This window comes from Podarcis tiliguerta, assembly GCF_965153285.1.
Source record: "Podarcis tiliguerta genome assembly, chromosome: 7".
In the NCBI taxonomy this organism is placed as follows: Eukaryota; Metazoa; Chordata; class Lepidosauria; order Squamata; family Lacertidae; genus Podarcis; species Podarcis tiliguerta.
In genome coordinates this window covers 25,124,821-25,142,236 of record NC_139540.1, presented here as the reverse complement: position 1 = coordinate 25,142,236, position 17,416 = coordinate 25,124,821, and the positions used below count along the sequence as shown (strand labels likewise).

The 17,416-nt window shown below is 44.8% G+C and overlaps 3 protein-coding genes across 14 annotated transcripts in view; 1 reads left to right on the top strand and 2 right to left on the bottom strand.

The window, feature by feature from the left end:
• The window catches only part of LOC310682339 (fibrinogen silencer-binding protein-like), a 37,501-nt gene extending 37,219 nt beyond the window's left edge, over window positions 1–282 (bottom strand). Inside the window, exon 1 of one of the 6 annotated variants that reach the window (XM_083451007.1) lies at window positions 160–282. The gene's annotated coding sequence lies outside the window, so the exon portion shown is untranslated. The remainder of the gene's footprint in view (window positions 1–159) is intronic. The other 5 variants (XM_083451006.1, XM_083451003.1, XM_083451005.1 and 2 more) reach the window with 5 other exon arrangements.
• Window positions 283–578: 296 nt separating this feature from the next.
• Window positions 579–13,031, top strand: LOC310682468 (RING finger protein 151-like). Of its 6 annotated transcripts, none has more exons than XM_083451389.1 (6): window positions 579–697; window positions 5,476–5,703; window positions 7,454–7,593; window positions 8,551–8,713; window positions 9,770–9,890; window positions 11,930–13,031. In XM_083451389.1, the coding sequence occupies exons 2-6, from the start codon at window positions 5,498–5,500 to the stop codon at window positions 12,134–12,136; spliced, it is 837 nt and encodes a 278-aa protein (XP_083307515.1). In that variant the 5' UTR covers window positions 579–697; window positions 5,476–5,497; the 3' UTR covers window positions 12,137–13,031. The 6 variants fall into 6 exon arrangements, with proteins under 6 accessions (XP_083307515.1, XP_083307514.1, XP_083307516.1 ...); XM_083451388.1 differs by lacking the exon at window positions 579–697 and adding an exon at window positions 1,318–1,507 and having other exon boundaries at window positions 5,479–5,703; XM_083451390.1 differs by lacking the exon at window positions 579–697 and adding an exon at window positions 1,343–1,404.
• A 487-nt stretch (window positions 13,032–13,518) lies between these two features.
• VIRMA (vir like m6A methyltransferase associated) overlaps window positions 13,519–17,416 on the bottom strand; it is a 28,847-nt gene continuing 24,949 nt past the window's right edge. For both annotated transcript variants that reach the window (XM_083450891.1, XM_083450890.1), the window contains exons 22-24: window positions 15,703–16,034; window positions 14,894–15,037; window positions 13,519–13,865 (exon numbers count right to left, since the gene is read on the bottom strand). In XM_083450891.1, the coding sequence (XP_083307017.1) occupies window positions 13,708–13,865; window positions 14,894–15,037; window positions 15,703–16,034 (634 nt within the window). In that variant the 3' untranslated portion in view covers window positions 13,519–13,707. The remainder of the gene's footprint in view (window positions 13,866–14,893; window positions 15,038–15,702; window positions 16,035–17,416) is intronic.

Below are 17,416 nucleotides of genomic sequence, written 5' to 3'. Positions count from 1 at the left end.
TGAGCATGTACAGAGTACCTTTCGTGTTTGTGGAAACGGAAACCTGAAAAGCAGAAGCGCACCGGGAGCAGCCAGCCCAGTTATTGAATCCCCCACCCTATGCCTCTGAGGAAGGACTGCCTCAGCCCCCTCCCAGTCCTAACACGACGCCGCACTTACTTTGCAATTTAACCGTCCCGCCAAGACAGCACCGTCGCCCTATCGTTCACCAAACGGCGCATGCGCAGCTGATCGCCCCAGGCAGCTCTCAATTTATCGCGCCCTCCGTTCGCCCCACTGCGCATGACCAGCATTCATGCGCGGCGCTCGCCTCCGCCCTCGCCTCTCTTGAGGGCTGCCAGGAGGTATGAAAGAAACCCTACTGCGCATGCTCCGCTGGTGCTTTTGCCGCGCTCGACATGGCGGGCCACCGGGTACGCTTACGCTCCGGCCATCAAGCGTATTTGTCGCAAAGTGCCTTCCTCTCCTTCCCCCGTTGCCTAGGTTACTCGTTTTCGCAGGAAAATACGGCGCTGGCAGAGGAGGGCGTTAACCAATTCGCGAGGCTGAAGAGGATGAATTGCCGAGAGTCATAGAGATAAAAATATAGAGCAACTCACTCCAACACAGATTTGAAACTTGCAGGGTATATTTTTCTCCTTTTCTTCCCTGCTCAGAGCTACCCATAGAAGACAGCGGGCAGAGCCAGGATATTAGCGTAAGTCGTGACTGGGGTGCGGGGAGTGTCTTAGGGCGGCCCTGCAGTGTAGCCCATCGTTCAAACTGCTGATCAGATGGTGGCGCTGAGGTTCAATGTGGATTTACAGGCAGCGCCTTTCCCTGCCAAACACCCCTTATTAGCCTAGCCTCTCCCACCCTGCGCCCTCCCGGGTTAAGTTCTAGGGTTGCCACCTTTGTTCTGCCAAAATCCAGGATAGGGCGGAGGCGTTGTGGCGATTTTCTTTTCCACCCGGTGCTGAAATGACTTCAAAAACAATCCATTGCGATCCATTGTCTTCTAACCGAATGGCTCCTCTGAAATTTGTCACATTCCTCCCCCCCCCCCCCGCAATAAATAAGATCCGAGTTGGAAAGAGGAAGGGCTCCTGCTTTCTTTTGCTTTAGCAGAACGCGGCCTGCCTGCGAAAAAAAAAAAGCTGCTCTAAAATCCTGTATTTTCTCCATTGCTTTCAATGAGCTCAAAAAAAAAGCATCATGAAAAACTCGGAAGTTGCAAAGCACGTGCTGCTCTAACTATTCTAAGTCTACTCCGAAGAAAGGGGCCAGCTGAGCGGTCGCGTGCGAAGAAGGCGGGGCCAGGCTAGCCCCTCACTCCTCTTATTGGCGGGGGTGGAGGCGCGTAGGGACGGGACGGTGGCCTGTGGGGAGCAATTTATGTTGCGGAAGCGCGCTTTCGCGAAGCGGGTGAGGCGAAGAGGAGCCGTCTCTGGGCTTTCGCTTGGAGGGCGGGAAGGAGGAGAGGAATCGCCACCCTGAAACCTGCCTTGGGAGGGAAGCTTGGAGGCAGGTGGCTCCCCTTGTTTTCTGATAGCGCTTTTGCCTGTATGCCTTTAAAAAGTAACCCTCGCCCCCCCCCCAAAAAAGAGAAAAGGCTAAAACTAATTTGAAAGGGTGCTCAGCTTTTATTGCGTTTTTTTTCAAAAGACTTAACAGTAGGTTGCAGTGTGAACTTTGGGGAACCAACAGCCCACTTTTGTCAAAAGCACCTTGGGTACCATTCTGTGATTCTGTACCAGTGGTTCCCAACCCATTTTTGGCCATGCCCCGCCTAAGCATCTTTAAAATCCTGGTGCCCCCCCCCTTGATATATAATTCTTATTATATGTCAAAGGGGGCTATTCACGTGAGCTGTTCATGTGGAGGAAGCCTAAAAGACCATGAACTGTTAATAACTCATTCTCGAATTGCCCTCCCTTAAAAATCAAATTCCCCCCCATAAAAATCAAATTCCCCCCCACAAAAATCAAATCAAATCAAACTGTGGGGGGTGTGCCCCACGTTGGGAACTACGGTTCTGTACCAAGTTGCTGACATCCTGAATCTGGAGCAGCTGCCTTAGTCTGTTTTTGCTGACAGTTGTTACAGCGTAAGATGGAGGAGTCGTGGCTTTCTGTAAAATCGTTTTCAGGGGTTTGTTTTTTCTTCTACACTCAAGCGGCCTATAAATTCTGTGAAATAAAATAGAATAAAATATGGCTCTCCAGTGCCATAGCTCAGGGGTAAGAGCATCTGCTTGCCTGGGCCCTCCAGCATCTCCAGCTAGCATGTCCCCTAGCCTAGTTCCCATGCGCAGCTGTACCTATTTTTCTCATTTTATTTATGCCCTGCCTTTCCTCCTAGGAGCTCAAGGTGGCATACATAGTTCTCTCCTATTCTTCACACAAGAACCCTGTGAGGTATGTTAGAGTGGGGTGAATGGCCCAAGGTTACCCAGTGAGCTTCATGAGGATTCCAGATCCTAGTCCAACACTCTAACCACTACACCACACTGGCTCATTTGCTCTCCAAATGTTTTGACCAACTGTGCTGGCTTGAACCTTTGAGCATAGATGTGCAAAATAGGGTTGGAAATGCTGACCCTAAGCCCCTGTGACCAAAACAGTCACATGCTGCTTCCCATCTGCTTTCTTCCCCTTTCCTCTGTTGTTTCCTGCTGTCAAAATTTAGAATATGTTTTCTGTAGCTGTGTGAAAAGTAGAGGTGGCAGCTAATTGCGACCAGTGGGTTGAGTGCTGGGATAATTTACTTAGGAAGCTTAACAAATAAACGTGTTTTTCATTTTCTTGGAGACAGGCACAGTGAAGCAGAGTGAGACAATTAAAAATCACAGTTTGTACATAGCCATTTTTATAACATAGGAGTATTTATGGGGAACACAGCAGGCTACTGATTGGAAAATGTAAGAATTTGTTTACTTTATGTTCTGTAACAGGGATGTAAACACCCCTCCTCACACCCAAAAAGAACTCACTAATGTCACCAAAATAAAACTTTGCCACACCAAGTTCAGATACCTAGGAGTACAAATAACCAGAAACCCCAATAAATTGTACCTCCACAACTACAAGCCCCTGTGGCAACAAATTAACAAAGACCTAAAGAGATGGAACAACATGAATTTCACTCTCTCAGACAAAATAGCCATGATCAAAATGATCACCCTTTTTTCTCACATAAAAAAACAAGAATAAGCCCCAAATACCTGCACCTCCCCACCTCAGGAGGAGGATGGGGAATCCCCAACATAGAAGCCTATTACATTGCCAACCAAAAACTCCATATAATCCCATATATACTAGAAGATGCAACAAAACACTGGATACACCTAGAGAGGGACACAGTTGAAAATACCTGCACCACAGCATTCCCACTCCTCCCAAACAAAGGAAAATTCCCACAACACTTAACAGGTACACACAGACCATGCTCAAAGCATGGAAAACAGAAATAGGCAAACTATCCCCAACCCCATCCCCACTAATTCCCCTGGCGTACCACTCATTTTTCCACCATGCAGCACAAAACCTCCAGATAAAAACCTGGAAAACCTAAGGCTTATATCGCCTAATAGGCTTCTATAAAAATAACAAACCTTTGTCAACACAAGAAATACAGCACAAACTAGAAGACACCCAAATGCCCTGGTTAGCACAACACCAATTACATGCCCTCTTAAACAACCCAGCAGTAAAATCAGCAGCAACTAGGCCCCTGACAACCTTCGAAAACCTCCTCCTAACAACAAAGGGACACGGTAAAAGGATGGTATCCGCAATATACAAAATACTATTCCAAAATCCCACGAACCCCCTAGACACAATCAAAAAACAATGGGAGGATAACATAGGCTATGAGATTAACCCCACTCAATGGACCAAAATGTGGTCTAACCCCCCCCCCCTTAAAATCCATATAAACGAAAATAAAAGAACTCACTCTGAAACTCACCTGCAGGTGGTACCTAACACCAAGAAAACTAGCGCTAATACGCCCAGGAACCTCACCAAAATGCTGTGGTGGGAGTGCCCCAAAATCCAACTATTCTGGACAACAGCCATACGAGAAATATGTAAAATAACTAAGCAAGTATTAGACATCACCCCAGAATTGGCCCTACTAAACATCTTCCAAGACAATAATGTTCATGTGCAATCCACCCACCCCACGCACACTCCTCCTCTCTCCAGTGACAAAGGGTAGATCACTGCCAGTTTTTTTTTATGTTGTTGTTGTTTAGTCGTTTAGTCGTGTCCGACTCTTTGTGACCCCCTGGACCAGAGCACTCCATGCACTCCTAACTTCCACTGCCTCCCGCAGTTTGATCAGACTCACGTTTGTAGCTTCGCGAACACTGTCCAACCATCTCATCCTCTGTCGTCTCCTTCTCCTTGTGCCCTCCATCTTTCCCAACATAAGGGTCTTTTCCAGGGAGTCTTCTCAGGAGGTGGCCAAAGTATTGGAGCCTCAGCTTCACAATCTGTCCTTCCAGTGAGCACTCAGGGCTGATTTCCTTAAGAATGGACAGGTTTGATCTTCTTGCAGTCCATGGGACTCTCAAGAATCTCCTCCAGCACCATAATTCAGAAGCATCAATTCTTCGGCGATCAGCCTTCTTTATGGTCCAGCTCTCACTTCCATACATCCCTACCGGGAAAACCATGGCTTTAACTATATGGACCTTTGTTGGCAAGTTTTTTTATACTGGGAGTAAATTACAGTCTCTTGGGAATTGGACGTGCCTGTTCTATAACATGCTTTAACAAATATATATATATATTCCAGCAGAAAGTATCGGAATATTCCGTATTAAAAAAGAAAAATAGCCCCACCATTAAAAAATATGAAACTGTGTTATTACAGAGTGGGTACATTCTGTTCAACAGTTTTTTAGCATCTCAAAACACATGCACATTATAAACACTTTGTAAGCTCAGTGTTTAGAACCCATTCCATATGCCACTTAATCCAGAGAATCTTTCTAGAATGACACCTGAGAAAGAAGCAGGTGGCTCTTAGTTGCTTTGATCAGGTGCTCTGGCTGCTTTATGTACTTAATGGAGAAAGAAGCATTAATCCTCCTAAATCTAATTAGGGTTTCTCTGAGAAGAAACTGAATACTGAAAAGGCAATGTATTATTTTTTGTGGGGCTGTGACATGTTGCAAAGAAGCTTGAAATCAATGCCTGCATGCTTTTTTCTATAAAAAGGGCCCTCTTTAGGGTTGAGATGCAACTAAATGAACAAAAAAGTGTAAGTTTGCTCTTGTCTATGCTATGGCTTTGCACGCTTGGGGAAAGGTTGCAAATTGGAATTGCATGCAGATTCTGAAGGTCCACGGCATAAAACTCACAAGCCACGTCACTCCCTCTGCATCATATCTCTTCAGATCTTAAGGTGCAAGGCTGATAATGTGCTCACTTGATTTTCAAAGGTAATGTGGCTGCAGTTACTAATTCTGTGCTTTCACTTCCATAGCAGGCTAGAGGTCGTTGAGAAAATGGGATATGACATTGAGCGCTTCGTAGGTTACGTGAATGAAGGTCTCCTGTGCTGCATCTGCCGAGATGTGTTGGAAGATCCCTTGCAGGCTCCTTGCGAACATGCTTTCTGCACTTCCTGCATACACGGGTGGCTTGTTCATCACAGCAGCTGCCCAGAAGATCGTCAGCCACTTGATCTGTCTGTCCTTCGACCGCTTTACAGGTGCATAATTATTTCTGAGTCCAAATTGCCGATATCACAAAATCTAATCTTACACTAGTAGTTTGAGCAAATATGCAAATGTAAGGCTGAAGGATGGAGCATCCTGTTTGATTGGTTTTCCTTACTAAAGTTACTACCCCATATGTCATGCAAATTAATGAAATTGACTAGGCTTAGTAAGCCTAGATTTGGTCTATTTCACTCTAAAGAGAAAATTTTCCTACAAGGAAAGAGATGTACAGTGGTACCTCCAGTTGTGCACAGGATCAGTTCTGGAGCTCCGGTTGGATCCTGAGGAATATGCACGGCGCAGTAGAGCGCTTCTGCACATGCGCACGGAGAAACTCAGAAAAATACTTCCGGGTTTACCGCGTTTGCATCCTGAAGGATATGCAACCAGAGGTTTGCATATCCAGAGGTACCACTGTATAAGAAAAGAGTGAGGCAGTAAGATGTGCTGCAGACCCATTAACTCTTTGGGGGTTCACTGTGTAGCCTTTTCCAAATTGGAATAAAGAAGGAACTGTTTTTATAGAAATACAGGATAGACAAGAATGTTCTGTCCCACAGGATCCAGTGCCAAGTTCCAGTTATCAAAAATATCTCTATATTGTCCTCCTCTCGTACGTGGAAACATAATCCTATTATATGGGTCCAGAGTAAGTAGCAAAGTCCAGATTGCTTGCATCACAAAGCTTCGGCTTGATCTGAATTCACACCTCTGATTGCACCCCTTTTAACCTTGCTCCTTTGCACAGAAGAACCACACACATACACACACACAATTTCTGCTAGGACAGAAATGTGCAGTTGCTAGGAAAATTCTTGGCTTGACCAATCTCCTTTTCTCAAGGTTGGAGCAAACTGCTTCATTAACCTACTAACAGCTAAGGTTTTAAAAACACAACTTTTGAAAAACAAAAGGATAGGACAGCATAAGTGGTAATACCCACGATACATGTTTTTAAAGTATTGTATGTAATAAAGAATGAACACATCTTAAACATAAATGTCACAAACAAGTGTTGACTTACTGTGTTGCCAAATAACACAAGTTGGCCATAGTGCTTCTGCTTCATTAGGGTTGCCAACTTTCTGGAAACATGTGCGTTTTAATCGTGACAAGGGGGTGTTGCCTTCCAGGGGCAGGGTGAGCAGAGCCAGTGAGGGGTATAGCAGGGAAGAAATCCTGACAGCCAGGTAAGTCTGAAGGGTCACATTTGGTGACCAGACCTGTGATTTCCCACCCCTGCCTTAAAGCAATGGCTGATCATCGTCTTAAGTTTTGTGGAAAGGATGTTATGGTTAATGGTTCACAGTGGCCAGGGGATGTCTTTCTATGGGATCTAATTCTGAGAAGATGGCTTCTTGATACAGATATTTCTCCAGAAAGTTAGGGTGGAGGGTGACACCACAGCCAAGCTGAAGAGGGTGGCTGGTGCAATGTATGGACAGGCAGAAGGTAAAGTGTGGAAGCTCTTAACATCAAGGCCAGAAATGCCTTGTGGTGCAAGTTGCCTTTCTGGGGACCTGCTGTTTACCTTCGCCTGTGCTCTGCCTGTATACTAGCAAGAAAACGAAATATTACGCAGTCATGGTTAGTCTGCTATGTGGACTCATTCAAAGAAAACTGAATCAGTTAGCACTGACTCTGGAATGTCTTACCACTCAGAAAAATGGGGAGCATGTGATATGTTATATCTTAGCAAGCAGTATTGCAATAATAAAAATAATAAACCTCTGTACCCAGATACATGAAGAACGATCTCAATCGACTCCAGATTCACTGCAGGAACAGAGAGTGTGGCTGTGAAATGGTGTGTTCACTGGAATCCCTTGACCGACATGAACGCGAGTGTGAATGCAGCCGGGTCCCCTGTTCAAATAGCGGTAGGTAGAATGCAGAGATGGTTATCTTTAAAACAGATGATAGATCTCGGTTTCCACCTGAATTCAGTCCCACGGTTCTGGAATGTAGACTAAAGGGAATTCCCAGAGTTAGTGGCTGTTGCAGAGTGGGCCTTCTCGGTTTCTTTTCCTGTGGGAACACCCCTTCCTGTTCCATTTCTACCGGTTGCCAACACTTGCCAAAGCAAATTATGGATTCAGTGTTGGTGTTTGGGGGACTGAAAGGCAGCTGATGTGCCAGTGCCCCCTTGGAGAATCCTTGTACCTGCGCACAGCAGGAAACACTAACCTAGATTCCTCAAGAGTGGTGGTAGTGGGACGCGGGTGGCGCTGTAGGTTAAACCACAGAGCCTAGGGCTTGCCGATCAGAAGGTCGGCGGTTCGAATCCCCGCGACAGGGTGAGCTCCCGTTGTTTGGTCCCAGCTCCTGCCAACCTTGCAGTACGAAAGCACGTCAAACTGCAAGTAGATAAATAGGTACTGCTCTGGCGGGAAGGTAAACGGCATTTCCGTGCGCTTCTCTGGTTCGCCAGAAGTGGCCTAGTCATGCTGGCCACATGACCCAGAAGCTGTACGCCAGCTCCCTCGGCCAATAAAGTGAAATAAGTGCCGCAACCCCAGAGTCGGCCACGACTGGACCTAATGGTCAGGGGTCCCTTTACCTTAAAAAAAGAGAGAGAGTGGTGGTAGTGCTGTTGTTAGCATCCTTCTGTCTTGAGAGAGAATGGAGTGCGCCTCTAGGGGTAAGTCAAACTACTGGAGAATCACAGGGGCTGCGGAACCCAGTAGCTCGTCACTGCTGCCTTCCACGTTTTTGCTGCATTAGCAGCACTGAAGTGACCTCTCTGGAGCACAGTCTATCATTGTCAGAAGATTATGGGGAAAATGAAACAATTCTCTCTCTGGTGCACTTCCTCCAATCTTCTGCTTTCCAATCAGGTTGCCCAGCTCGGGTTGAAAGACGTAACCTAGACAGTCACTTGGCCGTGTGTGAATACAGGAGCCGCGAGTGCCCCAAAGGTTGTGGGTATGCCATCCTCAGTGCTGACGATGCGCAACATAACTGTGTGGCAGAGCTGAGAACGGAACTAGAACTGCTCAGGTAAAGCTATTCTTCCCCTTACCTTGGCTGCTCATGGATTGACTTGGCCCTCCAAATGTTTGGGGACTACCATTCCCATCATCCCTGACCACTGGTCCTGTTAGCTAGGGATGATGGGAGTTGTGGTCCCAAAACATCTGGAGGGCCAAGTTTGGCCATGCCTAAAGCATGAACTGACACCTAAATATTTTGCCCATCTCTCTAAAACATACACAAGGGGGCTGTTCTTCAGTACTGCTGCAATTTCCTGGGTGCTCAGGAAACCAATCTGGTAACTTGGCAAATTGCTTCTATTGCCATCACCATCTCTTCCTCCTATCTTCCCACCCGAATTACACCTGGTATTCTATCATCCTGATTTGATTGAAATAAAAGATTTGTTGACATCTTTTTTGTGTAACATAAGCTTGTGCGCTGCTTGGTGGTAACCTGAAACCTAAGTTAATCATAAATGAAAAGCTTCTTTGCCAGTACTAGCTTATGGGATCTGCCCCTGTGAGTGAAGCTGGGGCTGTTAAAATGAGATGTTTATCTGGGGCCGAAGGAAGATGCAGATATTGCATAAAACAGATGGGAGATTTAAAAAACCAGATCTTGTTTGTGACTTACAGAATAATTAGTGCAAAACTGGTGGATTAAACACTACTTCCTGTTTTGGTAATGAGTGGCCCTGTTCACATATAATGGTAAGTCCTGATCTAAAACAAACCATCTCTTTTTGTGAATGATCAATTTCCTGGGGCACACTGTTCAGCTGCACCAGCTGCCCTCCTCCCAAGCGGAAACAAATCAGCGTATTAACTTAGCTTACATATGAACAGGTGCATGTTGTTTGTTTCAGTCCAAGCAATCCTTTTCAAAATTAAAGCAGGATGAACAGTAAGATAAGACAATGGCGGGAGGGATTGCCACAGTCTTTTTTCCCCAGACATTCGCCCCCTTTAAAAATAATAATTGCCAAGCGCATAAAACTGAATGGGCGTACGTTTCAAGTTTCCTCTGTATTCAGATTAAAGACAGATAGGCTGATTAACAAAATGTGTTTTGTTTTTTAAGGTCAGAGATGATCTGCCGGATGGAAGAGGCAAAACATGAGATGGAATCTCGACTAGATTCTCAAAGGAAGCATATGGTGCAAAAGGAGAGTCTTTTGCAAAATCAGATTGAAGAACTAAAGGTAAACGAATTGTATTGCCATTAGCTATGAGGTCATCTCCCTTCCTTAAAATGTTGCCTCTGGTGAATTGGTATTCCAGACAGCTTTATTCTGTGCTGTACAGTGGTACCTCAGGTTATGTACTTAATTCGTTCCGGAGGTCCGTTCTTAACCTGAAACTGTTCTTAACCTGAAGCACCACTTTAGCTAATGGGGTCTCCCGCTGCCACCGCTCTGCTGGAGCACGATTTCTGTTCTTATCCTGTAGCAAAGTTCTTAACCCGAGGTACTATTTCTGGGTTAGCGGAGTCTGTAACCTGAAGTGTCATGGGACCGAGACGGCTCTGGTCGCCCTAACAGATGATCTCCGCAGGCAGCTGGATCGAGGCGGGTCGGGGCTGCTGATTCTTCTAGAAAAAATCCGTTAAAGAGTTTGGGTGTAATCTTCGATACCTCCCTCTCCATGGAGGCGCAGATTACAGCTATAACAAAGGCGGCATTTTTTCATCTTCGCCAAGCTAAGCAGTTGGCTCCTTACCTCTCTCGCCCTGACCTAGCCACTGTGATCCACACAACAGTCACCTCCAGACTGGATTATTGTAACTCGCTCTATGTGGGGCTGCCCTTGAAACTGACCCAGAAACTCCAGCGGGTACAGAATGCCGCGGTGAGACTCCTTATGGGGTCTTCGCTGTAAGATCACATTTACCCGGTGCTATACCAGCTGCACTGGCTCCCAGTGGAGTACAGGATCAGGTTTAAGGTGCTGGTTTTAACCTTTAAAGCCCTATACGGCCTAGGACCCTCGTACCTATGGGACCCCCTCTCCTGGTATGTCCCACAGAGGAACTTACAGTCTTCAAATAAATACATCCTGAAGGTCCCAGGCCACAGAGAGGTTAGGCTGGCCTCAACTAGAGCCAGGGCTTTTTCGGCTGCGGCTCCAATCCGGTGGAACGCTGTCACAAGAGACTAGGGCCCTACGGGACTTGACATCTTTCCGCAGGGCCTGCAAGACAGAGCTGTTCCACCAGGCCTTTGGTCAGGGCGCAGCCTGACTCCCTCCTTTGGCAATTTCACAGAACTTTAGCTTAATGGTTGTCATCAATTTGATTTTAATTAATTTTTGTAATGAAATGTTTTTAGAATGTTGCACTATTTTATTGTTGTTAGCCGCCCTGAGCCCGGCTTCGGCTGGGGAGGGCGGGATATAAATAATTTTTTTATATATTATTATTATTAGTGTATATAACCTGAAGCGTATGTAACCTGAGGTACCACTGTACTCTTTTTCAGTTTCCAGAAGGTAGCCACAGTCCTCAAGCACCTGACAGCTACCTTACCCAACCTTGTGTTGTCCAGGTGATTTGGACTACAATTCCAATCATCCTTGCTCATTGGCCAGGCCAGCTGGGACTGATGGGAGTTGAAGTCCAACAACAGCTGGGGGGCATCAAATTGGGGAAGTCTCACCTACAGCATCTATTTTAGAACCAATGGTTTCAGCAGCAGGTATTTTAACTACAATTCACATAAGCAAGGAAGCATTGCTATTGGTGCCTGGCAAACTTCCTCCAGTCCCATTATTATATTAATTTGGAGATGGACCATTAATAAAAAAATCAGATACTTCCAAGTTGGCCTAGAAGAGCCTTCCCTACCACACATCCCCCACCTGCTGAGTTCTCTTTTCCCAAATTTATTGGGATAACAGGGAGAGCACAATCATTGCAATAGCCCTCAGAATGAATGCCCATGCACATTTTGCTTTACCCTAAACTCTGGGTACAGAAGCATTTGGGTCTGGGCCCAAGTCATTCCAAGACGATGCAGCCTCTTTCCCTTGCCTTGGAGAGTGGGCAGAAACAGATCTGTTTTGCAGCAGTCTGGATACCTGAAAGGGGCAGATCCATGCAATGTAGGCTCTGTTATCTGTATGCTACCCTGAGGTCCTTGGAGGAAGGGGAAGAGACAAATGTAATAGATAGGAAATTGTGAGCATCTAACTGTTAACAGGCAGTCCCAATGCAACACTTGAAAAACCCTCTTACGCTTTTTAGAGCCAGATGTCCAGGATGTCGTCTGACATGCGTACCCTGCTGGCAACAGAGAGGCAGCATCACCAAGAACTGGAGCAGGCACAGCTTGAGAAGCTAGAATTACTGGAGTTAGTGAAGACTCTCCAGGAAGACTGTCGGTTGACTAGGGATGGAAGCAAGAAAACAACACATGTTCGACCTCTGACCCGGCTGGAAAGCATGAAGTGAAAACCAGAGAGGTGGCTGTTATTTAAGATTGGATTGCTGCAGTCTGCTTTATGTGGTGCTTCCTTTTGCTGGATCTGGCAACTGACCATTAGTGCAGCATGCTGCAGTCCACCTGCTGACAGCAATGAGATTCTGTCAGCAGATAACACCTCCGCTCAGAGATCTGCACTGATTGCAGGTTTGTTACCGAACCAACTTCAAGCTGTTAGCATTAGTATATAAATCCCTTAACAGTTAGAAACAGTTTACTTCAGGAATTGCCTTACCCCGTATATTTCTATTCAGTCAATTCAGTCCGCAGCACTGGCACTATTGCAGGTGCACCACACTTGTTAAAAAAAAAAGCTCTTTTTGCATGGCAGCACTCAAACTTGGAACTCCATGACTATTGACATCAGGCAAGCACCTTCACTGCACTTTTTCCAGTGTCTGCTAAAACATTTTTGTTCAGGCAAGTTTTTCCAGACATGAAGAAGTTAACATTTTGGTCTGTTTTTAGCTAAGCTGTTTATTTCAGTTATTTTTGAGTTACTAAATTCCTGTCTTATGGTTTTACTATGTTTTAGTTTTACTCTTAGGAATAATAATAATAATAATAATAATAATAATAATAATAATAATATGAAGGCAGGGAGAGAACAAAGTTCTGTGTACTCAGGAGAAGAAACAAAAAAGAAGCAAATAGAAAAATGAAGGAATCTAATGAAACTTGGCTTAAGCCAGGAGAGCCAAGGAGGAACGTACTGCTGCATCAGGCAGGGGAAAAAACCTGAGGGAAATGGACCAACTTCCCACAAACCTTTGCTCCTGCTTGTGTCAGCTGACGAGATGACCCATACCATTGGCTATGGTATCCTATGAAATGAATTGACCTAATAAAACTAATATAACATGTGCGTGTTGTGTGTGGGTGTATGTATATATAGAAATTAAAGTTTACAGATTATGTATTCTTGAAGTTAAGGGACTCGGATATTTGGTAAGAGTGCACACTATATGCAGAGATGGAAAATACATGCAAAGTAAAACAACTGCTTCTCAGGCAGCTACATGCATGGCTCCACTATTAAACATTTTCACAGAAGCAAGCAGAAGTCACATGTGACTTCTCCCTCTTCAGTGACTGTTGATTTTAATAATTTGTTTGCTTTTAAATATGTGTTTTAAAAATTGTTTTACTTTATATTTTTGTCAACAGCTTAGAGTTGGTTGTTTTACGATCAAGTGGTATATAAACTGTTAAATAAAACACTGTTGCCGTGGAACGGCTGTTGCTACTTACCCCAAATGAGGACTATGTTGCAAGACTGTTACAACCAAATCTAAACTTGTACTTCTGGCGGAAGTGCCATAAAAGCATAGGCAACTATAAACACACACACTAACACAAAAAAACAGTTTTATTGAAACCTCAGATCTTGTATCAAACAAAATGGGATTTTTTTCCAAACAAAAAAAAAAGTCTCTTTTCTGCCCCCCGATACCAGTAAGTCTAGCGTTGGTCCTCAAGCACTCAAGCAATTTGCCATCATCTTGAAAGGTTCACAGTCAGAATGTTCTCAATGGTGTGTTTATCGAGTAAAAGAGCGGACATGACGCCCTCTTCCGCTGCCTCCGCCAACAAACTTTCCTCTTGAGCCACCACTACTGCCGCTATTTGTGCTTGCCCAAGATGGCCCAATGCCACCACGGCCTCTGGAAGCACGATCACGAGGACTTGGCCGGTAGCCTTAAAAAAGAGAGAGAGATAACTGGTAACAGTACAGTGATGATTCCTACTGGGATATACATAAGGGCGAAAATATGCATTGCAACTATACTGAGGCCTCTAAAAACAGCCTCCAACCTATGATATTAATACAGAACAACTCAATATACATTTAACCAGCACTGTATAGAAATCTCTGCCATCATAATGGCCAGGTTTTTTGCCTACTATACAACAGGCACCGAGGCAAACTTATTAATGCTAGAATCCTAAGCACACCTAGTTCCACTTAAGCTTCATTAATTAAGGCTTACTACTGAGCAAGCCCCATTATGGTGGGATGACCATCTGCCATGGACACTTTAGCTGAGATTCCTGCATAGATGACCCTCAGGTTCCCTTCCATCTCTGATTCTATTATAAAATCAGGCTGGAAATATGTGATATATTTAATCTTGCTAAGACTGCAGATCATAGATCAAAATGAACAGCACAACCTTTTGATATTCTTCATCATACATGTACACTTATTTACAATGCAATAGTTTCAACCAAGTAAAACATGAAAATTATCCTTCAGTGGATCAACCCCAGAATCAAAAGCCCATGCAAAGGAGATCAGGTCATTAGCTCATGAAGGGACATCAGCAGCCTGAAATTCTCCCCCCACCCCCACCCCCCAAAAAATCTATATTTTGAACTGTTTATTTTGCTTTCAGTTGTAATCCATGCTTGGCAAACAAAGTATATAAATGCAATAAAGCAGGAACATGGAAGCTGTGGCCCTCTAAATATTGCTACAACTCCCGTCATTGTTGACCAACTTTTTAAGGTGACATTTTTGTCTGAGGATCCAGTCTCTCTTGAGTTTGCATTTAGCTATTTTTTTATTTTTGACTTAATTTTGTAAGGTGTCTTTTGGTGCTTTATGTAAAACAGAAAGGAAGGAAATAAGTGCCATAAATCAAAACTGAAGAAAAATACCACTGGTTGAACTGATTGTGCATATAATTTCAACGAAGTATTGTGAGGGGAGGGAAACCACAAACCTGCTGAACTTAACGGCCTTAGAGGTGGAAGTGGGCCCCTGTTGAAGTTGCTTTGGCCGCCTCTGCTTTCATTGTAGGTGCCTCGCGGAGAACTCTGCGCACTCCAGCTTGATCCTCTAGCTCCTTCACGGCGACTGTAATTTCCTAAGTGAAAAAGCACAACTAAGCCGTTTGTGAATTGCCTTTGTTTCTAAATATTCAGCTCCACAATCTGAGTTGAAAGGTTTCATGCATGCTAGAGGGAAGGTAGCACCTAGTTTGGCCGGGCAGCCAGATTACGGGACGCTAATTTGGGAGGCCCAAGTTCTCAATTTATCATGGACACACTGAGCAGTCTTGAACAAGCCATTCCTTCTACCTCTCAATTCCCCATCTGTAAAATAGGGACAGCAACAGGTTTGTTTGGAGAATCAAAGAACATCAAACTTTTTTTTACAACATCTCAGTTTGTAGGGGGCTGCGGCTAGAGGCCAAATCCTGAGATTGCATCCTTTGTGGACAAAGTTTACTGCAAAGATAGCTCAGCTGGGTGGATGGTGCTGATAACATCAAGGTTGCAGGTTCAATCCCTGTAAAGGACAGCTGCATATTCCTGTATTGCAAGGGGTTGGACTAGATGATCCTCAAGATCCCTTCCAACTCTACAATTCCATGACTCTAAGCCCCGAAAAAGATAGCTGCAATGGTGAATAGTAGCAGAAGTGCTACAACTAACTTCGCTTTAAGGAACACGCTGAATGAATGGAACCTCAAATCTGTCCTCCAGAAGGCATAAAGCTCACATATTTCAGGCGGACCAGAAAACCTACCTTTCGAAGCAGGTGGCGTGAAGAATCTATTTGGACTGTGAAAGGCTCCTCGCCCTCCTCGATTCCCTGAGAACCCGCCCCGTGAAGAGATCTTCTGTGAAACTTTAGGCAGTCTCTTGGGAGGCTGTATCCCATCTGGTGGAACCACTTCCTTGCTCTCGGCAGCCACAAAGTCGTCAACGTGCATAGAAGGCGGCCTGCTTGTGTTCTGCTTCCTCTGACGGAAGATATCGTGGGGCCGAATGCCTTGGCCGAATGCTCCCCTGCCTCTTCCTCTCGGGGGAGGCACAATATGGGCCCTCTTGGCAGGTTCGATGTATTCAGACTTCCCACTGTTAAGGCCCAGAAATTTCGCATGGTAAATTAATTAACAAGCGATATTTGGTTTAGCAGGACACAGGTATTAACGTATACAGGAGAATGTGAACCTTTTCCAATACTTCACAAGCTAGAAAAACCATACAGACGTGCCGTTTGCAAATAGGTCTCTTTCTCCTATCCTTTCTAAGCCCTTATCCTGTCTCTCGCTATTCATCTGCATTAGTGTTAGTTGTTCAGTCAAAATTTTTAGTAGCAATTAATCCAAACGGCATGGTGGTTGCTGGAGCTTGAACCAATGATAGGCACAGCCAAAGACAAAAATGTTCTGGATTAAATAATTTGGAATAAAGACATCCCCGCTTCAATTTTTGAATTTTCAGATTCGAGGTAGCCAAATTAGATTTGACAGAGTTATTCTCATATTAATATATAGAGGATGTTTTTAGTACAGCATGACTCTTCTGGAAATTAAAAGTAATTCCTTTGTGAATAACCTCCCTTTCTGATCTGGTTCACACATAAGGCTAAGCCGAACTATGGCTTAGTGCAGGTACCTTCAACCTTTTCAAACCCAGGGTGCATTTTGCACCCAAACATGCACTTGGGGACACATTTCTTAATTATTCACCATGTATTTATCTGCATGGTGGCAATGCACCTGTTGCAATCCACCTTGGAACAGGTCTTGTGACCTACTCGTAGGTTCTGACCCACCAGCTGAAGACCAGTGGCTTAGTGCAATCGCACAAGTGTCAAACTTGAGAAAGAAAAGATCACAGCCAATATGCACCTCCCCTTGTCCTGCTGCAAGCAAAGCCATGGTTGGGCTAGTTTCTTCTCCAAACCCAGGTTTGTGGTTTGTCTGGAGCTAGACAAACCGAGAAACCGGGTTCAGACAACATGCTGAGCCATATCACATCACAGCAGCAGAAAGAAGAGGACCTCAGAGGCCATAACCTCCTCTCTGGAAAACCAAGATTAAGCTCAGGTACAGTTTAGCAGAGTGTTGCATGCTAACCCACTCTCTCCCATATACATATACAACAGAAGCCTAACAGTTTGTTCTCAGGCAGCTGGGAGGGAAACTATTCTTTTCCCCAAGGCATACCAACCATGAAAGAAGTCAAAAACAAATTTTTATCAAATACAATTCTGCCCCTTCCAATTGCTCTGAAACTACATAGGAATAAGGATAGACCACTTTAAAAGCCATGGGTAAAAAGGACAAAATGAAAGGAAGTAACTGTGATGGGACATGAAAAGGGGGCAATTTCAAGAGGTTCAAGGACTCCATGTGGCACCTGAGCTGAAGGTTGCCCATTTGTGACTTAAGAATTTAGTTTTGATGCCCTCATCCCTTGGCTCCAGGAGTTAAGTTACCCAAGTCTCTAGG